Source organism: Pezoporus wallicus, unplaced genomic scaffold, assembly GCF_028554395.1.
Source record: "Pezoporus wallicus isolate ANWC-B61680 ecotype Strahan unplaced genomic scaffold, APGP_CSIRO_Pwel_v1 contig_5418, whole genome shotgun sequence".
Classification (NCBI taxonomy): Eukaryota; Metazoa; Chordata; class Aves; order Psittaciformes; family Psittacidae; genus Pezoporus; species Pezoporus wallicus.
In genome coordinates, this window is record NW_026640709.1 from 1,711,791 (window position 1) to 1,737,263 (window position 25,473).

Genomic DNA, 25,473 nt, shown 5'->3' on the forward strand with positions numbered 1-25,473 from the left:
GAGCACAGAACCTGTACAACTTCTGTAAAGGCAATGACCATCCAAAAAGAGTAGTGATATTGTCTACCCCTGGAAGGCACTTGGGCAAAAACATGCCTTGTAAGTGTCAAAGACCATACAGGCAGGCATATGTAGGACACCTGGTGTTTCTGACCCAGACAGTAAGTTTGAGGATGCTTCCTTTTTCACATGGGACAAAGACAGCAACTGTCCTGATAAACACCAAAATTCTATTTTATTCTGCCCATACCCTCATTTAGGATATGCATTTCTCCACTCCCTACAGCTCAAACACAAGACTGCTCTGTTCACACTGGGAGCTACAACCACCTCATAATACAGGAACTGCAAAGATGGACAAGGGGAAGAGAAGTTTTAAGCCATCTCTAAACTTTGCTTTGGATCTCAAGACTGAGGATCTTAGACCTGATATGGTGAGAATACTCTGGTAAAAGGTACAGACTTTATGTATTATGTATTATAAAATTACTTATATAATTATATTTTGCCATAAATCCCACAATGCAGGAATTTTACTCACCTTTGATCCCATATAGAGTGCCTGGATTTCATTACAGCGTGCTGTTGTCAGATTTGCATAGAAGTGAGCTGTGAGGTAATCAGCCAAGAAGTGAGAGGCTGTCAAGTTTGGATGCTGGTCAAGGGACTGTTCACTGATGGCAAGGCAAATGCCAGGGTCTTCAATCCTTTGTAAAAGCTATAAAAGCAAACAAAATACAGTGAATCCCTGCTACACTCCTGCGGAGTATCCTTTATAACTGTCAGTCCCCCAAAGATTATTGCCTTAAGCAAATTAACCTGCACAAGTGTCTTACATATATAAGGATGATTTAGATAATCCATTTATAGACTACTCATTGCCTATTTGCTCCATTTACTAATCAAAATATTTTAAAAATCAAATTAAGCAAAAATTAAAGAAGGAATGGGTCAGAAGGTGTAGTGGTCAGAAGTCTTCCCTTTGCTTCCAGAGTACTTTCAAAGCTATGTCTGAAAGAGCCTGCACTTTATTTTATGCTCTCTGTTATTAGCAACAGCTCTGTAATTAAACTGGAAGAATTCACACTTCACTAATTTGGGAACTGAAGCACAACTGACCAATTCCTCTTAATAGTTTCACTTCTGGTTCTTCTGTTTAAGCAGCACAGAAATGCTTCATTATCATTTTTCAAGTACAATGGGCCTTTCAATTCCATGTAAGTGACATTTCCAACAATGAGATTGCCAAACTGGATTTTCACTTCAATGGAACAGGGGAGAGCAGGGATTCTGAAAGCATATCTAAGCAAACAGCATCTCTTAACGAAGAAACCAAAAAGATCATGAAAATACACATGAAAAAAAACCCAAAAAAAATGTTTCTCAACTTATTTGACCTATGGATGCAAGTCTGAAAGAGTCTTGCTGTTACCTGCAATGCTTTTTCCATGTCTCCTATCTCCAGTAAGTGAAGAAGGTGCTCACGGTGAAAGTTGATCAACTCTTCCCTTGGGACAGGATACAAGTGCCCCCATTCCTCACACAACTCATAATCCTAAAGAATAAAAAAGAAGTAAAAATAAAACAATAAAAGGACAAACTCTACCCTCTGCAATACAGCTGTTTCTCCCAAAGTTTTGCTCAACTTCTTAAGAAATTCTGCAGTTTAGACTACAGAATGTCAGTGTAAATAATTACACTGACAAGGGAAGATGATAGTCAAATTTGTCAAACTCACTGCCTGCATTGAGAATGCCTTTTCATCTCACAGTAAAGCCAGACAGATCTATAGTATTAGTACTTATATAATAATCACCCTGTATTATGCAAAACACTATGCTATTAGTCTTCAACATTCTAAGAGAAAAGAACAAGTTGTATCTCAGAGTAAGAGTTATAACTTAAATTTACAGATTATTAACTACATGTAAATCTTGACATTAAATACAGATCTGTGTGTGTTTCTGAAGCACAGAACTGAGCAAAGCAATCCTGCCTCCCAAGGTAATCTCCGCTGAACAATGTTTTCTGATGCTATTTCAATAAATTTTTCTATTCAAAGTTTAAAGCCTTCCAATTCAACAAAATTCACAACAGGATGCCTGACCTTTGCCTTCAGAATTATATTCATGACAGCCTGGGGGTCCTCAGAGCAGGCTTTTTTCAGCTCCTGCCAGTCATTCCACAACGGTTCATTTTGCACATTCAGAATCTGAAAGGAAGTTAGTATTAGGATAGCACAAATTATAAAAGCTTTATCTACAACAATAAAGTCTAAGGGAACAGCTGAGCTGATCACATCAAGAACTGCTTCATACAAAGAAAAAAGTCAAAAAGGATACCCACATTTATGTCTACCCCTTTTCTAGGATGTTGTAATGCACTTGCACTACAAAAATGACCACACAACTTTCTCAAAGGTATGAGTCTACAAAGCACACTTATAACGGAAGGTTTTTGCAAGACTAGATGTCCTTGGCTTAAACCACAACACTAAATGGCAATAATTATGGATGAAAAAGTACATGTACACTGCAGGCATTGCTGACACTAACAGACACAACTGAGCTGTCAGTTAGTAGAACCACCACTAGACAGCTCAGCAGGGATTTATGACTTCTTTTTCACTCTGTTTGGCTTTTCAGTCTGTGCTGAACTCCAAGCCAGGTAGTCTGACCGAACTTGTGTATCTCCACTAACCTGCAGTTAGAACTGACTGCAATACAAACACACATATTGGACCACTAGTTTTGTACACCATGCCCTGGTATATCTGCACCTTATAAAAGGATGAATCACCACAGAAAGCTTCAAAAGACTCTAGAATTTGTATAGAATGGAAAAACAAATATTTTGCAAAAAAGGAGCCTCATACAAATGTTTATGTCTATTCATGTTTGCAGACCTGGATGCTAATATGAGAGTAGAAGAGTTACGAACGATGGGAGCAGAATGTCAACTGGGTATTACAGCACTGAAAACGCATGAATTATTTTGGATGAAACACTTGAAAAACTATTATAATGAAAAAAGAACCAAAGGCTACAACTTTTTCAAAGGGGAAGCATATTTGCTCCCTGCTACCTATTTCATCTCACTGGTTACTTGAAGAATAACTTTGTACCTTCTGATAAACCTGAAGTTCTTTCTTCCTGCTCTGCAGAATGGCTTTCAGTTCATCAGCTATGCCCAAATCAGAAATGCAATAAGCTAGGATTTCCAAGCAGACATCAAGAGGCCAGTTATCAAGACAGCGCAGAGCCAACCTACTTCTCAATGTTGCATTTTTCACTGGGAACAAGTACTGCCAACCATCCTTATCTGTGCAAGAAACAAAGCATTAGTTTGAAACTCAGTTTCTGTATTTTGGCAAATAAAAAAAAAAAAAAAATCATCCTCACTGGATCACATCACCAAAAGAAACAATACAGTGCTGAAAAATCTATGCAAGACTCATTCCAAGCATCAGATTCTCACAGGAAGTAACCCAAGTTAGCATGGACATTTACTATCTCTAAACTCCAAAAGCCACCTGCTTTCACAGGATACATCATCCATGTATGACAATAACACTGCTGTAAGAGATGCTTCATTAACAGTATATGATCAATGTCTACTCATGTAGTCAGAGCTCCACATAAAAATATCACCACAGATGCATGCAAGTTCTCTTGTGCTAAATTGGTCAGGATTTGCGCGTTTGCAAAACTGAAACAACACCATCAGAGAAAGCAAATTTAGAATGAAGGGAAAGGATCTGCTTCTGTCTTTGGATTTGCCCAAGGATCTCTACTTTAGTTTCACCTCTTGATCCAGGCTGTATTCTTCATTAAAAAAAAAAGAAAAAGATGAAGAGAAAAAAGCCTGACAATCTTTTTTACCTTCAGCAGCTGCACAGCTCAGCACAGCATCCTTCACACTGACCAGCTCCTCCATGCCCTGACTGTACAGATCTAAGACCTTCAGAGCTCTGTCCCAGTTCTTTGCAGCAAGAGCTTGTTGAAAGACTCCCATTAATACCTTAACAGCTGTGGTGGAATGCAGTCCTAGGAGAACCAGAGATATGTATGTCTTGCCAGAGAAGACGGTAACCAAACTGTTACCTTCCTCTTGCTGATTCTGAAGTGGCTCAAACATAGTAAAAAGAAATCGTTCCAATATTGGAAACTCCTTCAACAATGTCTCACACTCCCTGGAAATTTGCTCCAAACCTAAAGGCACCTCCCTTTTGCCCCGAAATTCCATCCAAGATAAACTCGATTTGGGAATTTTCTGTATATTAGATGCACATAGACATGCCACTGTGGCCGTGAGCTTTGACTGAGACTTTAGGAAGTCCAGGGAGGAGGCAGTGAGTGTGTGCTGGCTCAAGTCATTCACAGGGGATGGGGCCAGAATGGAGATATCCTCAGAGGTCACTGCAGAATTGAGAATAGGTATTTCAACATCTGGCAGGCAGTGGCAGGCACACTGATGTGTTAAACTGTTGATGTTTGTCACAAAAGACTTCGCCTGGCTGTTTTGCCTTGCACTGCACAATGACAGTGGTTCACAGCAACAGTGAACAATAACTTGCTGCACATTCAAGTTCAACTCTTCTTTAGCCAAGAGAGAGGAAACCCTGCAGGATTGAAACCCGAAACAGCTTACTCAGAACACATAAAAGGTACTTTACAATTACATATTTTCATAAATCTTCCAAATGCTTTGTAACAACAAGCCCCCTAATATTCTTCACTGGGGGAGAGTACATATCCTATGTTTACTCAGTGTGGAAAAAAATGTATACAGCACAACACTGGTAATTCAGAGCTTAGGCTGCTATTCTTTTAATGATAATGAACCCACTCCTCAAACATTCACTTTTACCTAAATGTACCATACTAAAGTTCACAGTTAGTGCTCATCTTTTTAAGAGCTTTGTCAAATCAGACACTTTCCATGCCAGCCTAATTTAGTAATTTGTGATGTAAATACCTCAGATTATCTAGTTTACTTACTGACTAGGCAAGGCCATGCACTGCTGTATTCACAAGAAGCTTGTCTATTATATCTATTACATCTATATAATCTCTACAGGTCTGTTATATCTTATTACACTGTAAAGTTGCAAGTCCACTGCTCTGAACTGTCACATATTCAGTTAAAAAAAAAATCCGCATAAAAGCACTCTCTCTTCACAACAGACAGCAACTGTTAAAAATACAGAGCCATACTGTTCATTATAAAAAATCTTCAAGTTGATGGAGAAGCCACTGACTAAGCTCTTCCCTGTACTCCAACCCTTGCAATGTTAAGTGATTGGCTGGTGGGACACAGCTGGCTATACAACCTATGCTAAGCAGTCAGAGAAAAATTTAATCCTGGCTGAGGTCTTAAGTCACCAACACCAAAATAACCTAGAGAAGTACATAATCTTTAAAGTACCAACCTGTCAGGATGAACCTGTTTCTCAAACACAAGCTGGGAGAGCAGCTGAGATGGGCTCTGCTGTAACAATATGAAAGGGTTTGCCACTTTCACTTCTGCAGATGTATCTTAAAAAAGAAAAATCAGAACATTTATTATAATACAAACATATTGACAGAATATACTAAACAAGTCTTATCACATTTTACTAGGCCTATTACCAAATCAGGTATTGTGGAGACTCTTTGGCCTTTAAGTGACATCTAGGTTCACAATTTATTTTTTTTTTTTGGCTATAGCAGTCAGTCAACTAGGACTGAATCATGTCCATACAAATGTTACAGCTGTTACAGTAGTGACCTGAGCTGAACCATCATGTCTGAAAACAGATCTTTGCCCTTTTCTCTTGGGAAGGTATTCTCTGAAATCAGTACTGTGGTATTTTACATTAGAGCAGCTCAATTAATGTCAAATTTAAAACCTAGACCAGTGGTTTTTCTCCTAGCACACTGAATTTTCTGTTCTTCTGATAGCTTTATGTGCCAATGGTGCCTTCCTTTCCATGGACCACCATCATCTGCTGATTATCTGAAAAAAAATCTGCCTAGTTATCTCTGCATAACCTTCTACACACTCTTTTCTTATCCCTGTGGAGAAGCAGGGCACTGGTTGCCTCTAACTGAGCAGAAAAATGCTGATCTACTAGATGCAAGACTCAATCTTGCCTTACAGAGTAGCGATCAGAATATTTGGAGGTCAAGACTTTGTTTTGCCTAACTGAAATACAGAATCTGGGCAGCAGTTAACATTTCTGTTCTCATTTTCCTACTGCCATTAACTATTTTTATCTTAGCTGTGATTGGCCTAGGTGTTAAGAAATAAAATTGAAAACAGCGCAATAATCAGTCAAAATGAAAAGATGACTATGCACAGGTGGTAGGCACGTTTGGCAAGGAACGATTTTTGTACAATTACTTTCCCAAATCAGATCAGACTACAGTGTCTGGGTATCTTTGCCTAGGCTCAGACCATCCAGCAGAAGTCTCTTACCTAGCTCTGCATTCAGGCTTTGTAATAAAACAGCAGCCAGTCTAGTGATGTAGTCAAAGAAGGTCTTCACAAAGTTTGTCTGCATGTTGCTCTCTGGCGTGATTTGGACAGTTTGGGCAAGAGTTCTCAGCAGGAGCTGTGACTGATTCCAAACCATGTGCTTCCCCAGCTCTGCAGGTTTGAGAGAGACCTGCTCCACCAAGGTGCCAAGCAGGCTGCCTTTAGAGTCTGGTTTAAGAGAACAGACACACATCTAAGATTCAAGTAAGTATTAAATGACAAAAAGTAAGATTGGGAAGAAAATAAAAGAAAAAGGCAACAGTAAAGATACACCAAATTATCTATAAGCTGTCAGGTTAAAATACACTGTAAGAACTCCTTGTTAGGACTGAAGAAAAATAGGACAAATAATAGCCTCAATTGTCCTCATTAATATTGTCTTTTCATCTCTGTCAAGTTCACAATTTTAGCTCTGAAAACAAGTGCTCAGAATATAAGAATTACAGACAAAATTTACACTTTGCATTTATGATTTGAAAAAAATTACTTATGCATATGTCAAAGAGCATTACAACTAGATTTAGAGTTGCTTGGTCAGGCAGAAAAAAAAGTTTAGATCCATTTGTCAGTCTTCATGATCACACAAGTAACTCACCCACAGAACGTTCGACATGTGTCAGTGCTTTTAGGATTTGATCCAGATTTTGTGATAAAATTATTTCATTAGTAATACTTTCTTCAGTCAAGGCAGGGTAACAAGCTTGCAGAAGGTTTACAATACTGCATCGAAAATGATTCCCTATTTTCTCATCCGAGACCTCTACAAAGAGAGAGAAGGAAACAGCAACTATAACAAAGACAGAAATACTTCTGCACAGAAAAAGCCCCACAGAACCAAAATTGTTTTATAATACAATTAGTTTGCAAAATTCAAAATGTTTCCTTTTATTCAGAATTGAGCTTGGGTCTTGCCCCCCCACTCCTTTTTTATTTTAAGCTAATAACCTGAAGGTTCAAATTTCCATTGCAACAGAGGACAAGAACTGAACTTAAACACATTTCAACAGAGTATCTTATCAGCAAAGCATACTACCTGGCTTGGACTGCCCTTGAGATGCACAGGAATAGTTGAGAATTTTACTTATTTGCTGAAGAACTGCTGAAAAACCCTTTACACCTTCAGAGTACAGTGAACCAAAGTCAGGATGGTGGCCTGGAAAAGTTATTTTGCAAAAGGGGACAAAATAAAGGTTAGGAGTGGAAAAAGGAGAAACTAACATAAAAACTACAAAATGAGATTTAGTTAAGGCTCAGGTGTTAGCACAAACAACAGTCACAGATAGGCATTTTCCGCTCCCAGGCCCAAGTTAATAAACACAAAAATCAAAAGCCTACCCCGAGTTTCAAGGCTGTTGTACAGTCTTCTTTCTGCTGTTTCCAAAAGCTGTTTGCATGTCTTCCAAAGACGGCACTGAGTACAAGCCAGATCAAATGCTGCCATTGCTGAAGGACTGAGATCTTCCAGGACTTCCCGCAGAGGATCAGTATGCTCCACCTGGATGTTGTTGATCCAGAAGTTTTCTTGGAGAGTAGGGGCAAGACTTCCAGAAGTTGCAAGCAATTTATCAGTAACGTCCGAGATGGAATAAAATACCATACCTACATGCATCAGTAAAACACAAAATCACTGACTAAACTTGCTGTGTGTCTCAGATACTGTCATAGATGATTATTCTCTTAATCCTTTTGGAAAATAATTCAATAGGTGGCCTGCACCATGGACTAATTACTGCAGAATGGGTAAAACTACCTGGGCATCAAAAGCAAATTTCAGCATTCTTAGTCTTCACAATGCAAAGAACCACCATGTACTCTTCTGAAGAACTGCTGCACTCATTATGACAGTCTTCAAATTGCTTTCTCCTATTTTCCACTTCTCCCTCTCCCTCACCTTTTATGATAAAAAACTCAAACCCCCCAGTCCTTACCAGCTGCTGCTGCATTCCCAATAGCTTGCAGTGTTGAACGGCCACTGCCAGATTTCCTGATGCCTCCAGTGCCATCTGACGCTTGATTCTCAATGTTGTGCTCCACTCTTGCCATTTCTTGTACTGCCTCTTGGTAGCGTTCCATGAAAACCAATTCACCATAGCAAGGTGAAGTATCCAGATTAAACATCAATGCCACCTTTCAGAAACAGCAATATATGTAATTACAGAGTATGTCAACAGAACTTTTCAAAGGTCAAAGAACTTTGGGGGCTTTTAGAAGAGATGAAGGAATAAAATAAAGCACATACTTCAATGGAAAAAAAAACCCAGACACAGAAGGCTGAAATGTAGAGAGTTTTAAGTGCCTGACAAACAGGATCTTAGAGAAATTTTTCAACTATTTTTACAAAGCTCAGCTATTATGTATTTTGTGCAGCTCTGGTGTCCTCAACATAAAAAGGACATGGAACTGTTGGAACAAGTCCAGAGGAGGCCATGAAGATGATCAGGGGACTGGAGCACCTCCCATATGAGAGGCTGAGAAAGTCGGGGCTGTTCAGCCTGGAGAAGAGAAGGCTGCGTGGAGACCTCATAGCAGCCTTCCAGTATCTGAAGGGGGCCTATAGGGATGCTGGAGAGGGACTCTTTATTAGGGACTGTAGTGATAGGACAAGGGGTAATGGGTTCAAACTTAAACAGGGGAAGTTTAGACTGGATATAAGGAGGAAGTTCTTTACTGTAAGGGTGGTGAAGCACTGGAATAGGTTGCCCAGGGAAGCTGTGAATGCTCCATCCCTGGCAGTGTTCAAGGCCAGGTTGGACAGAGCCTTGGGTGACATGGCTTAGTGTGAGGTGTCCCTGCCTATGGCAGCGGGGTTGCAACTAGATGATCTTAAGGACCTTTCCAACCCTAACTATTCTATGATTCTATTTGTTGCAAGGCTAGAGCTGAATTAATCTTCGTAAACCTCGTCTTGCAGAATAACTTTCCATGATTTCAACAGACAACAACAACAAAAAACCCCAACCAAAACAAACAAACAAAAAAACCCTATCAAGTTGGGCCTCCAAAGTAAACATTTTAAACAAATTCTTATTCAGAAAGGAATTAAGCGAGAAATTTAACACAGAATAGATAAGCACATCTGTGCATGTTCCTATTATCAAACCAACAACAGAACACAAACCAAGCTTGAATTCATCATCAGCGATACTGAAATTCAAAGTAACAAAGCAAAACAAAATTCTTCTTTTGGCCCTGTAAGCAGAGATTAAGTGGCATGCTTAATGTCAAACAGAACTAATGGTTTGAGCAGTAACCTGCTGCTAATGCAATGCTTAAATGATACTAATTGTTCTGATACCACTCTCAAACTCAGCTAGGTCACTGCTTTTTTCACATATTTTTTCAGAGCATCAGCCCAAAAGTCCCTTAAAGAAAGGTACGCATGGCTGTGAGGGAGCAAACAACTGTGAATCTGCGGACTGTCAGCTTCAAGTTTTTCTGCCTGTTTTCAGTACCATGAATTCAGCGTCAAAACACACCTCCTTCAAATAAATTTAATTATCACTTTGGCTCTGCTTTGGGTAAGGAATACCTTTCCATGTTCCTGACAACCTTACAACTGGCAGCGTCATGGGTTTTATTCACTGACTAAAAGTAAGCAGTTCAGATGCTGCTTCCTCAGGAGACTTCACATGAGCTCTTTATGATCTTCATTCAGCTGAAACACTAAGCATGGCCAACTCTCAAACATTTTCATACTTTCAGAACCCAGGCTTAGAGACAATGTTTTTATATAACAAGGAAAAAAAACCACCCCAGCATTCTTGGGATCTTGGTTTGGAATATTTTTGTTCTTTCACTTTACTTCTGAAGTGACCCTTTCACTTGGAATGCAGATGTTTCAGCCCTATGCTACCTAATACAAAAGAAGCAGGAATTTCATCAGCTATCACAACTACAAACATCAATAGCAAATTACATTTTTAATTGCACAAAATACATGCAACTGCTTTACCTGATGGGCTTCTACGAAATTTCCTCTCAAAACACAAGACACTAACAGTGATTCTGGTGGGGAAAGCATCATAGGAATGAGGGGGTTTTGCTGCTGTCGTCTCACTCTGCTTTCCAAATCACTTGAGCCAGACACATTACTGGTGCTTCCCTCTGCAAGACAACAGAATTAATCAATATACTATTATGAAAAAAAAACATTTCACCAGATAACAGCCAAATATCAGATACTTCATATATTTAACAGAAAGATATAGGAGCAGAGTTGAAAGAAGTTTTAGGGTACAGATCAACATAAATATCTTGCTATAAATTCTTGCAATATTTCACTACTTAGTCAGAACTTTCAATCTGGATCTCATCCAAATATAACACTGTTTAGGAGCTACATAATGTGCATGCAATGCTTGGGCACTGGCTCAATATGGATGAAGGGAGAAGTCTTAAATACTGCACTTGTTAAATCAATTTAACATGCCTAAGAATGTTTTAGGTTACATGACTAACAGTCTGTTAGGTTTTTTGACTGTTGCATCTCACTGCATAGCATACTGTTTCCTGTAAGCCAAAAATATCTAGAAAAATCCAATTTTCTTATTCCAGAAAACATATATTAATCTAATTTAAAAAAAAAGCCCAAAACTGGGAGCTCTGAGAAGTGTTCTAATCCTGTTCTATATAAGCAGTAATTCACATCAACTAATCAAGCAAATACTTCATCATGCACACTGACAAGACAAACAAATACTACTTTGTGGCTTAATACCTGAAGTACTGGTGCTTAGCTCACTACTTGTACTTTCTAATGATGGACTGGAAGTTCCCTCTTTCCCATCTGAAATAGAAACAAATAAAAACCGGTATATTAAAGGCACTTTTTCTAGACAAGGTAATTAAAACTTACTGCAAATAACAGGTCAGGCAACCAGAAGAGATCTTCAAGAGTGTCTCACAATGAGCCATCACTGATGTCTATGACAAATGCAAAACCTCCTGATTTGAAGAAAATGTTAGGCAACAAACTGTTAGGGTGGCCCATCAGTGACTTGCGAGATACTCTGAAGTTTCTTTTTCTGGAACATCCCACTCCAAAAACAGATGTACCTTTTAAAGGCTAAATTGAAAAAGAGTGAGGAACCCAACCTTCTTCTAAGGCTGTCAATTTAAGCCACAGATTCCTGTAGATTCACATCCTAAACATTACTGTGATAGGGATGAAAATATAGCAGTCACTGGATACAATGGAGAAAGGGAAGAACCATCCTCTAGTTGCAAAGTTCTCCCCTGCCCCAAATCAGACTATGTATGAAAGAAACTGTTTTCTAACCTGAATTTAAAATTAATTATCTTTTAGTTGTGTAGGTGAACTTTAGGAAAACAACCTCAATCCAAGTGGAACTTGACTAAGACATTTCAAATCTGTTAGAAAACTAAAGGAAATAAATCTAGTTCTCTACCTTAGTTATTAAATCTAATTGTATTCAATTCATGAGCTCAGCAAATTTTTTATGAGCTTAGCAAAATTACGTTTCAGAGAGGTCTTCTCCAAGTCACTTTCTCAACCCACCTGTCTTGTACCTTTGAGATCTACTTCGTTTCTTAAAGCTGGAGCACCTGATTAAAGAGCAGTATCTCCTGGAAGCTGCAAGGTGATGTTCTGCGAAACATTTAAGCAAAACATTACCAAATAGCTGGATAGGCCATCAACAGTTATTTGTCTAAATTACAGAATCTATCAGCACATTTACATAGATAGAGCTATGCTGGCAAATTTCCAAAGGGAACACAGTTAATCTCAGCTAAGAGCTCTTTCACAATGAAGTTTAAACTAGCACCTTAAAGTAAGTTTGATGCAATTCAGTTATCACTTTCACATCCAACATTGCTTGGAATGTATTATAGCTTCTACATATCCCTAATGAGTACTAAGGGTTTTTTCCAACCTAAATGATTCTATGATTCTAACTATACAGAAAAATAGGTATAGCCCAAGTACACAAGCAGCTAGAAACAGGATAAAAAGAATAAGAATTAAAATAGTAAAAGAGAGTTTGATTTGTCATTAAGGTTTTGATGAAATAACTGTTTTTTTTCAATACATGGTGGAGTGAACCCTGACTCAGTCAATAGTTCTGGAAGCGGGCAAGTAATGGGGGTGTCAGCACTTGAAACAAAAAAATCCAAGAGATATGCAGTGTCAATAAAAGCCACCTTTCCCTGAAAGATGTTCACCAAATAATTGTCATTTGTGAGAAGTCAGGACTCAAACGTACAGAATCCCACTGAAAGCTGCTGCCTGTCCAATAGAAATACTGAGGGCTGCCTACTCAAATAGAAGTCCCAGCACATCCCCTCCTTTACAGGGGGAGACTTGAGAAATAGTTGAATACAATTTTGGAAATTTGGAACATTTAAGGTCCATACTGCCCAGTTTTTCTTGGGACATAGACTTTGCATGGTCCAAGATACACAATAAGCACAAGCAGAAATTTGATAGCTGTAGGGCTGACAATAAGGAAGAAGGTGGGAAATAGGCTCCTGAGTGTATTGTTCTAGCTACTCCTGAGGAGTGGTCTGCACCCCAGAATAATCCAAGTTCTTCCTCTTCTTAACATGCTTCCAGACTAGGCTAAATCAACACTTCATGAATGAAATGAGTCTATCTGGCTTGCATTGTATCACACACACCATCATGTCCCTTCATATCAACGCACTGTCAATACAACTTGTAACAAAAGAACAGGAGAAAGACAAACTGAAGCAGTGCATCCACAAAGGGGAGGCAGAAAAGAAAACCCAAACTCTCTGATTATAATAGAGATTACTCCTACTGGGGAATGGTGCAAGAGCAAGGTAATCTCCAACTAGATCGCTCTCCTAATACCTGCCAAAATGTGCTCAAGGAATTTCATCCAGACTACTGCCTGGGCAGCTGTAACAATGTCCTAGTTTCAGCTGGGACACAGTTAATTTTCTTCCTAGTGGCTAGTACAGAGTGGGCACCTGTGTGGTACTTAGTTGCCATCTGGGGTTAAATAAGGACACTAAACAGTCGGGATGTATCAGAAAGTGCTAAATACAAAGCGTACCTGCATTTCTGTTACTCATTACCACCTTGTATCGCCAGTGAGCTTCAGAAAGATATTTGGAGAACTGTAACACACGACTTCCAAAGGCATCTCTGGTTGCAGAAAGATTCAAGCACTCTACAAGCTCCAGCTCTTCATGAAGTACATTACTAGAGTCCCATGGGAGAGAACTCTGAATTTCTTCCAGATGGTTGAGAAGCAATGTGAGGAAGGCATCCATGGCCACATCATCCACTAAAAATCCAGTTACACCACTGGTGAAGTGTTTCAGATCCAAGTAACTCAGCCTAGAGGTTTCACACCTTTGGCCATCTAACATCAAGTCACGAAGATCTTGGGGGCGTGTGTGAACTGTCTGAGCAGTCAGCAGACGCCTCTCTGATTTCTTTTCAGCCTCTATTAGGTGCTGTGGACTTTCTGAGGTGGAAGAATGCTGACTAGCACTGCCTTCTGCACTCATAGTAGTACTCTTTTTCTCAATATCATCATCTTCTGCATAGTCTTCAGGTAAACGAGTATCAGTATGCAGATCACTATAGGAAACAAAGAGCAAGGAGAAGATGTTCTCCAAAACCTCCAGGCGCAGAGGAGCAGGAACACTCCTTAAGAACTGCTGACACTTCTCAAGGTACTGAGGAAATACTGAAGAGCAATCTGTAAAATTGAAAAAAAAAGTAAGGAACATTTACAACATTTTTCAGCAGCTCCTTCCCTCCAGCCTCTGCCCTTTCAGAAAATCTTAGGAGAGAGAACTCTCCCAGTGGCTCAGAGCCAATCATTGCTCTGCAAATCAAGTAAATACGTGGCCTACATTTTACATTTTAAAATGTAGTGTGCTTCTTCCCTCTCAGGAATGCCAATTATCACCTCGTACAATGATGTGCAAACCCAGATTACACCCATTTTAGTGGGTAAATCTGGTTTAGCTCTGGGAAATCATAGCCTGTTACAAAATCATCCCTGCTACTACCATCCTGTATCTAATATCACCTTCTTGCACTGTATTTTTAATAGAGTTACCTAGAATATTTCGGAAGAAGGCAAGGAGCTTATTCATATCTATTATTATTAAAGGTAACAGCACCTCAAAGAAATGCCATTATACTTGTTTGCAAAACACTCACAGCCCACTGAATAAAAACACCGTATGTACACAGGATGCAGTATTATCCCAATAATAATAATAATAATAATAATAATAATTCAGAGTCCAGCAAATGTTACAGCACAAGCTACTGAACCTGAGAAAGAAGGCCAATCAATCACCTGCTGGTTCTCCAAAAGTTTCGTCCTCAGGGATATCACCAAGATTGCTGCGCACACAATCTTTGCACTTGGAATGCTTATGTGAATTCACACAGAGAGCGTAAACAGCATACTTCATGGCACAAAATGCTCGAAAGAGCGCCAGATTGCGTTGCTGACTCAGGGTGTTAGGGAATGTTGTTGCTGTGGAGGGAAAGGTGGTGAGGGGGTAGCAGGTAGACAAGAAAACAAGTTAATTTTCTTTTGCAGTTCCCACACAGCAATATTGATATATCTAGTCTTTCTTCCCCTATGGCACCTCCATCCCAGATTTGCCCTCTCTCATCAGTACCTCACAATATTTGAAACAAAACAAAACACAACAGATAGATATGTGCAGAAAAGTCAGGTCTGGATCTCTCTCTCAAAGGGAAATTTTCTGTGAATTTGGGTTACAGGAGCTGGATATAGCACAGAATGATCAAATTCTGCTCATGATGATTCTCATTAGAGGTACATACTAAGCTACACTGATATATTCACAATACAGGGACAGATCCTGTCTCCCTCCAGCATCTTAAGAAGTTTTGTTCTATCACACAGTAGATAAGTAGGGAAGATAGTGCAGACTGGCTCACTGACCACAGTGAGCACAGAATACCACCACCTCTATGGAGTTCTACAAATAGTCACGGTTGAGTCTACGCACAGTGGCTGGCCACTGATTAAACAAAAAGCACCATCCCCCAGTTTTCTTCACACACTTATGAAAAAGGCAACTTAAAGAAGTATCATACTCCCTCCTTTCCCCTTTTGCCTTTTTTTTTTTTTTTGAGGAAAGAAGGTGTCACATGCCAGAGACATGATCCCCTTTCAGTACAACAGAACATCAGAGCTGCAAATTACATACAAGTCACATGATCATCACCTTCACCCAGGAAGGCAATACAGAGTCATATATTCTGTTATGCTGAGTTTAGCTGAATTATCCAACTACTGTACAAAGGTTAAAACCCCCCAACAAACAAGCAAACCAAGCTAAACCAAGAAAACCCCAATGTTAAACCAGGTTGCTTGAATCCACTATCCTATATTCTTGTACAAGGGTGAGACTGTCCCTCTGCCTACTGTCACACAAGGGAAGCATCAGCCAAGTTTTTTTAAACCAAGCACTGGTGCTATGTGCTGATAATGTCCCCACCCAAACTCTGGGACTGAACAGTATTACCTAGAAAGTCTTTCAGCATTGTACTCCACAAGGTGTGAGCTTGATTTCAAAGAAAAGCACCAGCCTGAACTGTTCTAAAAACTACAGAGCAGCCAAGACAATAGCCTCAAGAGCACAAACAATTTGAAACCCATTATTCCCTCTCACTGCAATTCTAAACAAAGACAGTGGTGGAAACTATTGTGCAGACAGCACAGAACTGAGGAAACATTTAGAGTATGAATCTTTTGCAGAATCCACATGGCCACAGAAATGCCACAATTCACCAGCAGCTTTACACTAATACACAGCACTCAAAAAGCTCTCAATACCAGTGCCTTAAGAGGCCTTCAGGTATGTGAAGCCAGAGATCAAATAAATACAGTCCTCTTAAAAAGATAAATAGCTAACTGGATACACTGTAAGATACATATAGGTAATCTAATGCAAGTTTAATACACTTTTGCCTCCCATGGGGAAAGACTTGGATGCAGTGAGTCTGTGCCAGTACCCACGTCTAAACCAACCCTTTTTCCTGTACCAAGAAGAAATATCCTTCAACTACAAGCACTCTTTTTCCTATGCCAGAAATATTAAAACCTTATTCTTGAATTCTATCCATCATGAAGAAATTTCTGCCCATCATTTCTTTTGTTAGTGTGGGTGATCAAAGCTAATGTTACACACTGACCTGAAGGACGCCTGAACACAACTGTCTACAATACCACTACTTCAGTTTCACTACTGCAGCTGTCAAATATGTCAGAGAGAAGAGGAAGAAGAAGAAGTAGGTGGGGTGAATGGAGAAAAAGGTCTGTTAACACTACCAAGTCAGACAAATCAAAATTTCATGACCCCTTCCCTTAAGATTCAAATTAGATTATTTTAAAGGAGATACTATTAACCTGTGTTCATAAAATTATCTAACTTTTACAATAATCACTGGACTGAAAAGAAAGGGAGGACTTGTCTTCCATTAACTAGTTCCGTAAATTAGTGATCTGAAAATAGAAAAGAAACCACAGCTAGAGTTCTTTTGCTATAGTCATGCAGCTCCCAGAAGATTATGATGGGACTGCCTCTTCCTGTTTTTGAAAGAGTTTTGACAGAATGCAAGCAGAAAATAATTAAAATGTAAGAACTAATTAAAAAAAAAACAACATCAGCAAGAACAAAACAATTAATTTCAGAAAGCAGGACAGTGGTCTGTCCTGAGATCTATATAGAGTATCAATCATTATGTCTTTTAAGCCTATTCAAGACAACTGTCATGATAATTTTAACAACAAAACTTGTAAAATAGGACTGGAAGGCAACATCTTAACAATATGATTACTGGAGGGAGAAAAAACTGCCTTCCACTGGAACATCTGTGTAAGATCCATCACTGAGAGCTTTCCACACAACGCAGGTTAAAATTACCCATGTACAAATTCCCATCCATAGAAGGAATAAGGCACAAAAAATTGCAGCTTCTTAGGTTCTAACACATACAGGAAGACTGACTTTCTGTATCGTTATTAAGAGGCTCTATCAGAAAACAGCATTAAAATAGCAGCTGTACCTGACCATCAGCTGCAATCAAAAGAGTGTACAAAGGAATCACTTCTAAGTGAACTAACGTGTTTAGTAAACTCAGGTATTCTAGGCACCAAATTGGAATACAGGAAGATAAGTGAGGCAACAAGGATGCAAATACAGCCTGTAGGTAAACCTTACTGATTTTAATATTAAAGTAGATTTGGTAAAACTTAATATTACTATTAGTATTAGCTATAGTATAAGATATTGTCAATTTCATTTGGCTTTACCCTTTGATTTAAAAATAAGGGCACAGATAGCTAAGGGTATTATAAAGTACGTAAGTTACAATGAGTAGCACATATGAGCATGTGCAAAATCTTGTTACCACTGCAAAAATCTCTTTCAAGAGATCTGTCCTTATGAGATTAAAGAGATCTCACAATTCCTTCTTGGAAGACAATTTACTCCACAAAAGGATTCCAAAATGATTTCTACATGCTGCCTAGTATTCTTCCACAAAACAGCTGATAAGCAATATCATCCTTATTTACAGAAGCAGGACAAAAGAACATTCTTCCCAGCGTAAACAGTAAGCAGCACATACTTGATGGATCATGTGGTTTTGTGTTCTCATGACCCTACACATTTACCCTGCATCTGCTGGTCTCTAGCAGGAACTTTCTGAAGAAGCTCAATAACACTGTCTTCGTTCAGTGCCAGAAGATTAGTGAGATGATGAAGAGAGTATACTGCAGTGTGGCAATCTAGATTGTGCAAGTGTTGCAAAAGAATTTTCCTTGGGATAGTAATACTGCAAGAGAGAACAAACAAAAAAGGGGCATAAACAAATTAGGGTCTCTTGGATATGTTTAAAAACGTATCTCCCACTCTAATTCTGATTCAACCAAACTACTGCGATTAAAAAGAAAAACAAACAGCATTGCCCACGAAGCAGTTTCAAGAGCTTGTCATATATAATCACAAGATGATCAGCCAAGGTTCACAGAAAAGAACACAGTTTCTATTTGCATACATGAATTAACTAATAGGCAGATTTGGCAAGACAATTTGTAAAAAGTCCTACCTGTTTTGCTGTAGGCACCATTCAAAAACTTCCACCTGGGACCACAGCCCATCACAGAAGTCTTTCAGTACCAAGTCATTGCACAGACCCTACATGGAAAGACAAATAAAAGAATCCCTTTACAAGAAATCCCCTTTACAGCAGAACCAACCTGTACAGCATACAGGATGTTCATAAGTCTTCTTTATCCAGATGATAACTTTCAAGTACAGAAAACTGACAGTTTTATTACAAAGCCAGCAAGGAAGGGCTATTCTGAAGCAGCATCAGAAACAGTCAGCCTGAATGTGACACACATACAGACCACGGAAGGGTGTCTACACCCCTTTTCAAGGTTAGCTTTCAAACTGCAAATTAATGCTTGTTAGTAACACTGTAAGACACTAACCTCTAGAACTAAGCATGTACTAAACCAGATAATATGCTCAGTAGCAGACAGTTACTCTCCTTTACCATGTGCATTTCTACCACAGATACCTGCCCGTTAAATCAGATCTAAGACTTTCACTTTGCAGAGGCTATTGAATAGATCTTCAGTCTATTACCAATAGATGGTAACTCCCTTAAGGTAATCCCAGCCTAGATGTGCCCCAATGACCCAGCAGCGCAAAGCTCTCTGTATTTCCACCTCTGTTCTCCATGCCACCTGCCTGCAGGCAGACATCATTGGAGTCAGAATTCTCTCTCTTCTTCAACGATGAAAACTCCCCCCAAACAAGGCAGATCTTGCAGTCACAGCTCTTGTAATTTATCATTTAATTTTGAGAATGGGTATGAGAAATTCAGCTACCCTGCTGCTGAACTCAGGCTAGTTGTGTCCAGAGTTAGTCACTCACTATCCAGGGATGATTCACTGGATGAAATGTCCCTCAGCTCTTTTCAAAATCAATCAACAACCACAGTTGTCTTTCTCATGTTAACAGCAAAGGGTGAAAAGCTTATGCAAGATAAGCTTTCAGAATCTCTTGGGCAATCATAATCCCTTCAAAGCTGAGGAGTAAGAACAAAGGTAAGTGTTCAATAATGTTACCTCCACTCAACTGTAACGCTTTAGCTTTTTAAATTCCATTTGGACAAAGAATAATATTCTCACTGGAAACTCCCTCCTTTTAATTATTTTCATATTTGCAAGCAAATCGCATTATCTGGACTCAGACTTCAATACTGTTACTTGCTTTCTGCTGATTTACCCGAGTTTTGTGAAGAGTCCACAGCAATGCTTTTGCTGATTCCACACTTTGACAATGTGTCCATCCTAGCAATACCAAGAGGCGACTAAGGGGGTTGAATTCTCTCCTCAATAAGCTGTTCAAGCCTGAGTAGTCTTCTCTCTTCAGTAAAGTTAATGCAGTCACCTACAAAACAAAATGAAGTAGCATTTATATTTCCAAAATGCAGAGGCCCATAATGCCTAGCAGGTTATGTAAGCCAGCAGCCATTTCAGCATTATTTCACTTCACTAAAACTGTGAAGTTCCACATCTGGAATGTCCCTAAACTTGTATTTTCCAAGCCACCTGTTTACACTTCAGTAAAACTGTCACAAGGGAAAAAAAAATATCATTTCAAATGCTTACTACAGAGCCAGCTCATACTCCCTCAGTACATTATCTTTACATTGTTTATATTGATCAGGTCTCTGTCTTGCGATAAACTTGAATGAGCATGTTACTTAGAAGTGGAAATATATATTTGGCCTTAAAAACTTGAACTTTAACAGCGACCACCTACCTGTATTCTTTTTCTTCTACGTATGAAAACACATTCAAATACCTAATTTCATACCCGAGTATTTTCACCAGGTTTTCAACCTCTTTAAAACGTAAATTTCACCATGCAAACTAGTCTCACTGGCCCAAGTCTACCAGAATAAGAAAAGCAATGAGTTCAAGGTCATGGGGTAAATCAAGTGGCACATCCAACAAAATTATAAGCAGAACACAGCACTTATCAAAGCCTGAAGATCTAATCTTCAGTCTGCATGTAGATAAGCTTTTCTAAAAATCTTACTGAATGTTTTGAGTTCATCACACAGCTAAAAGCAGGGGAGTTATCACCGGTTAACCTTCTTGTTCCTGTAAGTTATGACCCCTAGTAAACACTATTTGAATACAAAATGTTTCTGCGCACCACCAAGATATGTTCAATACAGGGACTGACTTTAGCCACCGCTGGATTTTCCCACTTAATGATTTTATGGCCATACCAGAATCTGTTCCAGAAAGTGCTTGTTGCTGCTCAAGCAGTAGAAACAGGCTGTCTTCCAAGAAGAAGTCTCTTCGGGATCTGAGAACAAACTCATCACGGCTCGCTCTGTATCCAGCTGCTCAGATAAACCTAAAAACCATCACAACAACATTTCCTTCTAGTACAGAGGAAGGTTTTTGAAAGCAGCATAATTGCCATTCAATTAAACTGAGAAATGCTCAACATTTCCTCCAATGTTTACCAGCTGTTACATGTTAACAGTTAAGACTCAGATATTATACTGAGCCATCAGAGAAATTTCATAGAAACTAAACAAGTCAGGTAGAAAACCAGGAAACTGTATGCACAGTCATTAACATAGCAAGAGCCTAGTCAGCACACAGGTGGTTTGCATTAATTCAGGTCATACTACCTTTCTTTCTCTAGTTGTATGCTTCTTATTTGTTGCATGAGTTGTCACTTGCGCTCTGAGACACTATGCTGCTATACAGGGCCTTAGCAAAGACTTGCTCAGCATAGGAATTTCTCAGATCTATGAAAAGTGAGAAGTGATCTACACTCAGTGAGTGTGAAAGTATCCATACCTCCAGTTTTCTTCCCTCATATGGAAGCATTAACTGTAGTTATTATCAGAAATGCCATTCTGCCACACCACACCAGCCTGAACTTCCCTTCAGCAATGCCTGAGTGAAGGGAAGAAAGAGGACACAAACCTCACTGGTTTACACCTCATTGTAGGAGGTAGGCAGTCTAGCTTTTCCCTCCTTGCATTCTCACCTGCCACTTTCCTGACAAGAGCATGGGCACCACCTACCACTCAGCTTCAACTGAGATCCTCAAGTAAATATACCAAACATAGGGAGCTACACAGAAGCTGTGACGTTATAGCTGATATAAAACCAACAGTTGGGCTCTGGCAAATGAGCAGGTAATCAAACTGCATCTTCTTTCCAGCTAGGCTATTAGGCCACTCTGTATCTCCTTACACTTTTAGATTTCGTTTTCCATTATTAAGGGGTTTGAACATTTGGGGATTACTGAGGTAATTGAACTGTTATTGGCTTGCAATAGAACATCTTCCAACACAAATGGCCTCAAGCTGGAGGTGAACTTACATACTTTATATACATCTAAAGAGTCAACTTTTTAGTTACAAGCAACATCTTCAGCAGGAGAAAGGGTGGTAAAGGAAGTCCTCACAAAAGAAAGCAGCACAGACTGCAGAAATATAGGGAGAAACCTGGGGCTCCTATGCCAGTTCCTTGCTTTAAATTATTTTATCATCACCTTTTACAAGACTCCATTGTTAAGGCACCTTAAGCAAGAACACTGCCTGATTTCTTTACAACTTGTTTGTTTAATGTCTCAAATGCTTTGTTAAGCAGAAATTAAAGCAAAAAGACAAACAAACCTTTTTGCATTGACTTTGACACCAAAAAATTTTCTCTTATTCTTTCTATGAGAACACTGCTATACAGGCTTAACACACCATGGTTCTGTTTCCTCAGCATACAGCTTAGTAGCTTCTCCTCCCTCAGTGGGCTTCCCTTGGCCCAGCACACATCCAAGAGCTCCATGAATAGGTGGTGTACTTCATATGCCTGTTGCTCCACCTCAAAAGTCACTATACTAAGAGCAGCATAAATTGTATCTACTAGTTCTCTTTGATCTAGTTCTGCTGACATCTCAGAACTGCACTGAAGCCTCTGCAGAGATTTCAAGGAGTCATGAAGAAATTCAACAAAGATGTTTCGTAGAGAGCAATATTGCTCAAGCGAGGAGCTCTGTGTGCTTCCTTCCTCCTGAAAGAACTCTAGCAGGGCTTTTGCCCTCTGGGGAGCCCGCAGCAAAAGCTTCCGGAGAGCTGAAACAACATCCAAACTGAATCTGTGAGAACAGCCATCTTTTCTTTTCCCATCTGTGATGTGCTTGTTCTGGGTGCACTCAAATGCTTCAAAGAGTTCCTGGTAGGGAAATAATAAAAGAGTAAGCCTTTCAGATTCCATTAAAAATATTAATTAAATTATTTAAAAAATAGGAGAAACTTGAAAGCAAGAAGGTAAATCAATTTGCAAACATCATATAACCGAGGAGATCCACCTTATCTAATATCTTTCCTAGAAGAACGGATATGCCTGAATACAAAACAAAATATAAAGAATTCTGTAATATACAACTACATTATATGGGCCATGTGCTCATAAGCAAGTCGCCTTAGATCACAGGCAGCTTCTAAAGGCCAAAGTGCTACCATATTCTACCTCTTAGCAGTGTTATCAATGTGACTGTATCTTCGCAATTTTCATGATTAGTGTCCGGTGCTTTCTTTTTTTTTTTTTTTAATCCTTCTTTTACAGATTCATACCATCTATCAATTGCCTCATCTTCAACAATGCTAATTTTTCAAACTTGGTTGAACCAGATTCAGAAGCAATCTCACAGATTAAACAACAATCAGTCTTCTTGCTAACAGAAGCAAATCTACAATTCCAAAACTAGGAAGGGGAAAACAAACAACAACAAAAAACCCTATTAGCTCTCACAGCAAGGGGTGGGAACGTGAGGGACAACCCAGTTGAACAGCAGTTAAAGAGCAGCTGTGGCACTTCTAGAACTATGCAAGTGCTGTTCTTGGCTGGAACAGACAACTCCAGCAATATGGAGGGGAGATATGATTGGTGTATGCAAAAATTACAGTATTAGCAGTAGAAGACAAGTCCACAATATCCTTTTCTTTATTTGCTGGATCAAAACATAGCGCTACCTACTAACATGCTTCTGATGGTAATTGTGACAAAGATAAGAAGTTGCTGAATCTCCTATTTCTGTGCAACGCTGTGGACAATAGTGGAATCTTTCACAACCTTAGAGGTTAGATGATAATGTACGCAGACTTCAGCAGTCATGAACAGACTTCAAGCAGATTTATTTCAATCAATTGTCAAGTTTACCTTGCTTGCTTTCAGCCTGCAATTGTTAATTCTGTATCCTTAAGAGAAACATTGAACACCTTTCCCTTATTCATATCTAAAAGCTGCAAATAGTGTCTGGATATAATAAGATTTCATTTTCAACTTAAAAAAAATTCTTTTAAGAGTTAGAACCTATAAAAGTAGAAGCAACATCTGAGAACATTCCACATACCATGCCACATCTAATCCTGCTGTAACCAATGCCAAATTAGCACAGTTCTGCAGTTAGCAACTTTCTTGATTTTCTGCTCTATACTTGCTTTTGATATTAATCCATCTTTGTGTATTTCCATGTATTTCTCAAATATATCAGTCTGCTGTATTAAAGAATTACAGAAAAACTGGTCCTTGACCTCAGAGTATACATCATACCAATTACCACATGATGTCAGTAGTAACACTACAGCACCCAAAAAACTTCCAAGAAAGGAGTGCATAGAAGGTGGAAATTAAGATCTCAGAAGGAAGAAGAAGAAAATAGACATACTTGTAAAATGTGCTTGCTGACTATGGTTTATTTTGGCTCACAGTGGGTTTTAACTTCATGATTACTAAAGGTGTGTATAGATAAAAGTCTGTGGCAAGTAGCTGCAGTAAGGATTGAAGTATGTTAGAAAGATCACACAGAAAAGCTTGTTCCTTGCCTGCCTACAGCCTTCTCTGTAGCCAGAGAAAGCACTCGCAGGCACATTGGATTAACTTCAGAAAGGGATCTGAATTACAGTCCTTTCAGCTGCCTAGAAGATTAATAACACATTACCACCCCAGGCACTGAATTCAGCAGGAAGCATTAACTTTGATCCCCAAACCTGACAAAGTTGGACATTTTGCATAAATAACGACAAGAAGCAGGGCATACTAAATTGCTCACCTTTAGGACTTCCTCAGAGACATCTTTCTGTAGTTCTTCCAAGAACAATAAAAATTCAGTTTCTCTCTGAAGAACAACTGGAACAGTTTTCTGAAATAGTGTAAGAGAAAGGAAAGACATTAATCAATAAAACTTTTATTTATTTACATTACATATAAACCCAATCTATTATCATTAATATTTTGAACTATCTCTCAGCAGATACCTAATTCTCAATTAGAAGCTATTCTACAATTAGGTTATGCTCCTGCACCAATGGATTCCATTTATCTATATATTTGCAAACAGAGATGAGTGTCACTTTGTCAGGAATTGCAATGCCATCAATTTCAGGATCTTTCCTCAGAAGGAAAAGAAAAAAATGCAAGTCTAAGTAGTGACAAGCGCAAATGAATAAAAAAAAAAGTATGATCACACATCCTGTATACCAATTAAAAAAAAAAAGAGAAGATAGACAAGCTGCTTCTTTACTCATGATACCTACTGCACCTGTCTGAAAACAGCAATATAAACAGCACATCCCTCACCACCTAAAGCTTATAAAGATCTGTCTCATACCTGAACTATTTAATCTTTAGTTGTGCAAATGCGAAAGCCAATACACTCATGCTTTCCACTTACAGAAATGCTCAATACTAAAAAGCCAGCTTCTGTTACCTAAGCAAAAAAAGAAAAATTCCGTTTTTTCTCCCCAGTGTGGAGAAGGTCAACCGTTGTTTCTTAACAAGTTTGTTAAGAGGAAAAGCAGTGTGCCCTCTCCAGCTACCTTGATTTTGTGAAACGTGGGAAAGCCTATAGCTTAAA

General features: G+C 39.0%; 1 protein-coding gene across 6 annotated transcripts in view; it reads right to left on the bottom strand.

Moving 5' to 3' along the window:
* The window catches only part of ZFYVE26 (zinc finger FYVE-type containing 26), a 45,468-nt gene that overhangs the window by 18,225 nt on the left and 1,770 nt on the right, over positions 1 to 25,473 (bottom strand). For 3 of the 6 annotated variants that reach the window (XR_008973599.1, XM_057420137.1, XM_057420136.1), the window contains exons 3-24: positions 24,670 to 24,759; positions 22,238 to 22,790; positions 20,825 to 20,955; positions 19,810 to 19,974; positions 18,620 to 18,708; positions 18,186 to 18,346; positions 14,826 to 15,008; positions 13,560 to 14,213; positions 12,038 to 12,127; positions 11,237 to 11,305; positions 10,472 to 10,623; positions 8,448 to 8,646; positions 7,855 to 8,118; positions 7,553 to 7,672; positions 7,115 to 7,279; positions 6,460 to 6,687; positions 5,432 to 5,537; positions 3,882 to 4,621; positions 3,125 to 3,321; positions 2,108 to 2,212; positions 1,433 to 1,555; positions 542 to 718 (exon numbers count right to left, since the gene is read on the bottom strand). Coding sequence is in view for 5 of the 6 variants with exons in the window: in XM_057420137.1 (XP_057276120.1) it covers positions 542 to 718; positions 1,433 to 1,555; positions 2,108 to 2,212; positions 3,125 to 3,321; positions 3,882 to 4,621; positions 5,432 to 5,537; positions 6,460 to 6,687; positions 7,115 to 7,279; positions 7,553 to 7,672; positions 7,855 to 8,118; positions 8,448 to 8,646; positions 10,472 to 10,623; positions 11,237 to 11,305; positions 12,038 to 12,127; positions 13,560 to 14,213; positions 14,826 to 15,008; positions 18,186 to 18,346; positions 18,620 to 18,708; positions 19,810 to 19,974; positions 20,825 to 20,955; positions 22,238 to 22,790; positions 24,670 to 24,759 (4,761 nt within the window). In the remaining variant the exon portion in view is untranslated. The other 3 variants (XM_057420138.1, XM_057420139.1, XM_057420140.1) reach the window with 3 other exon arrangements.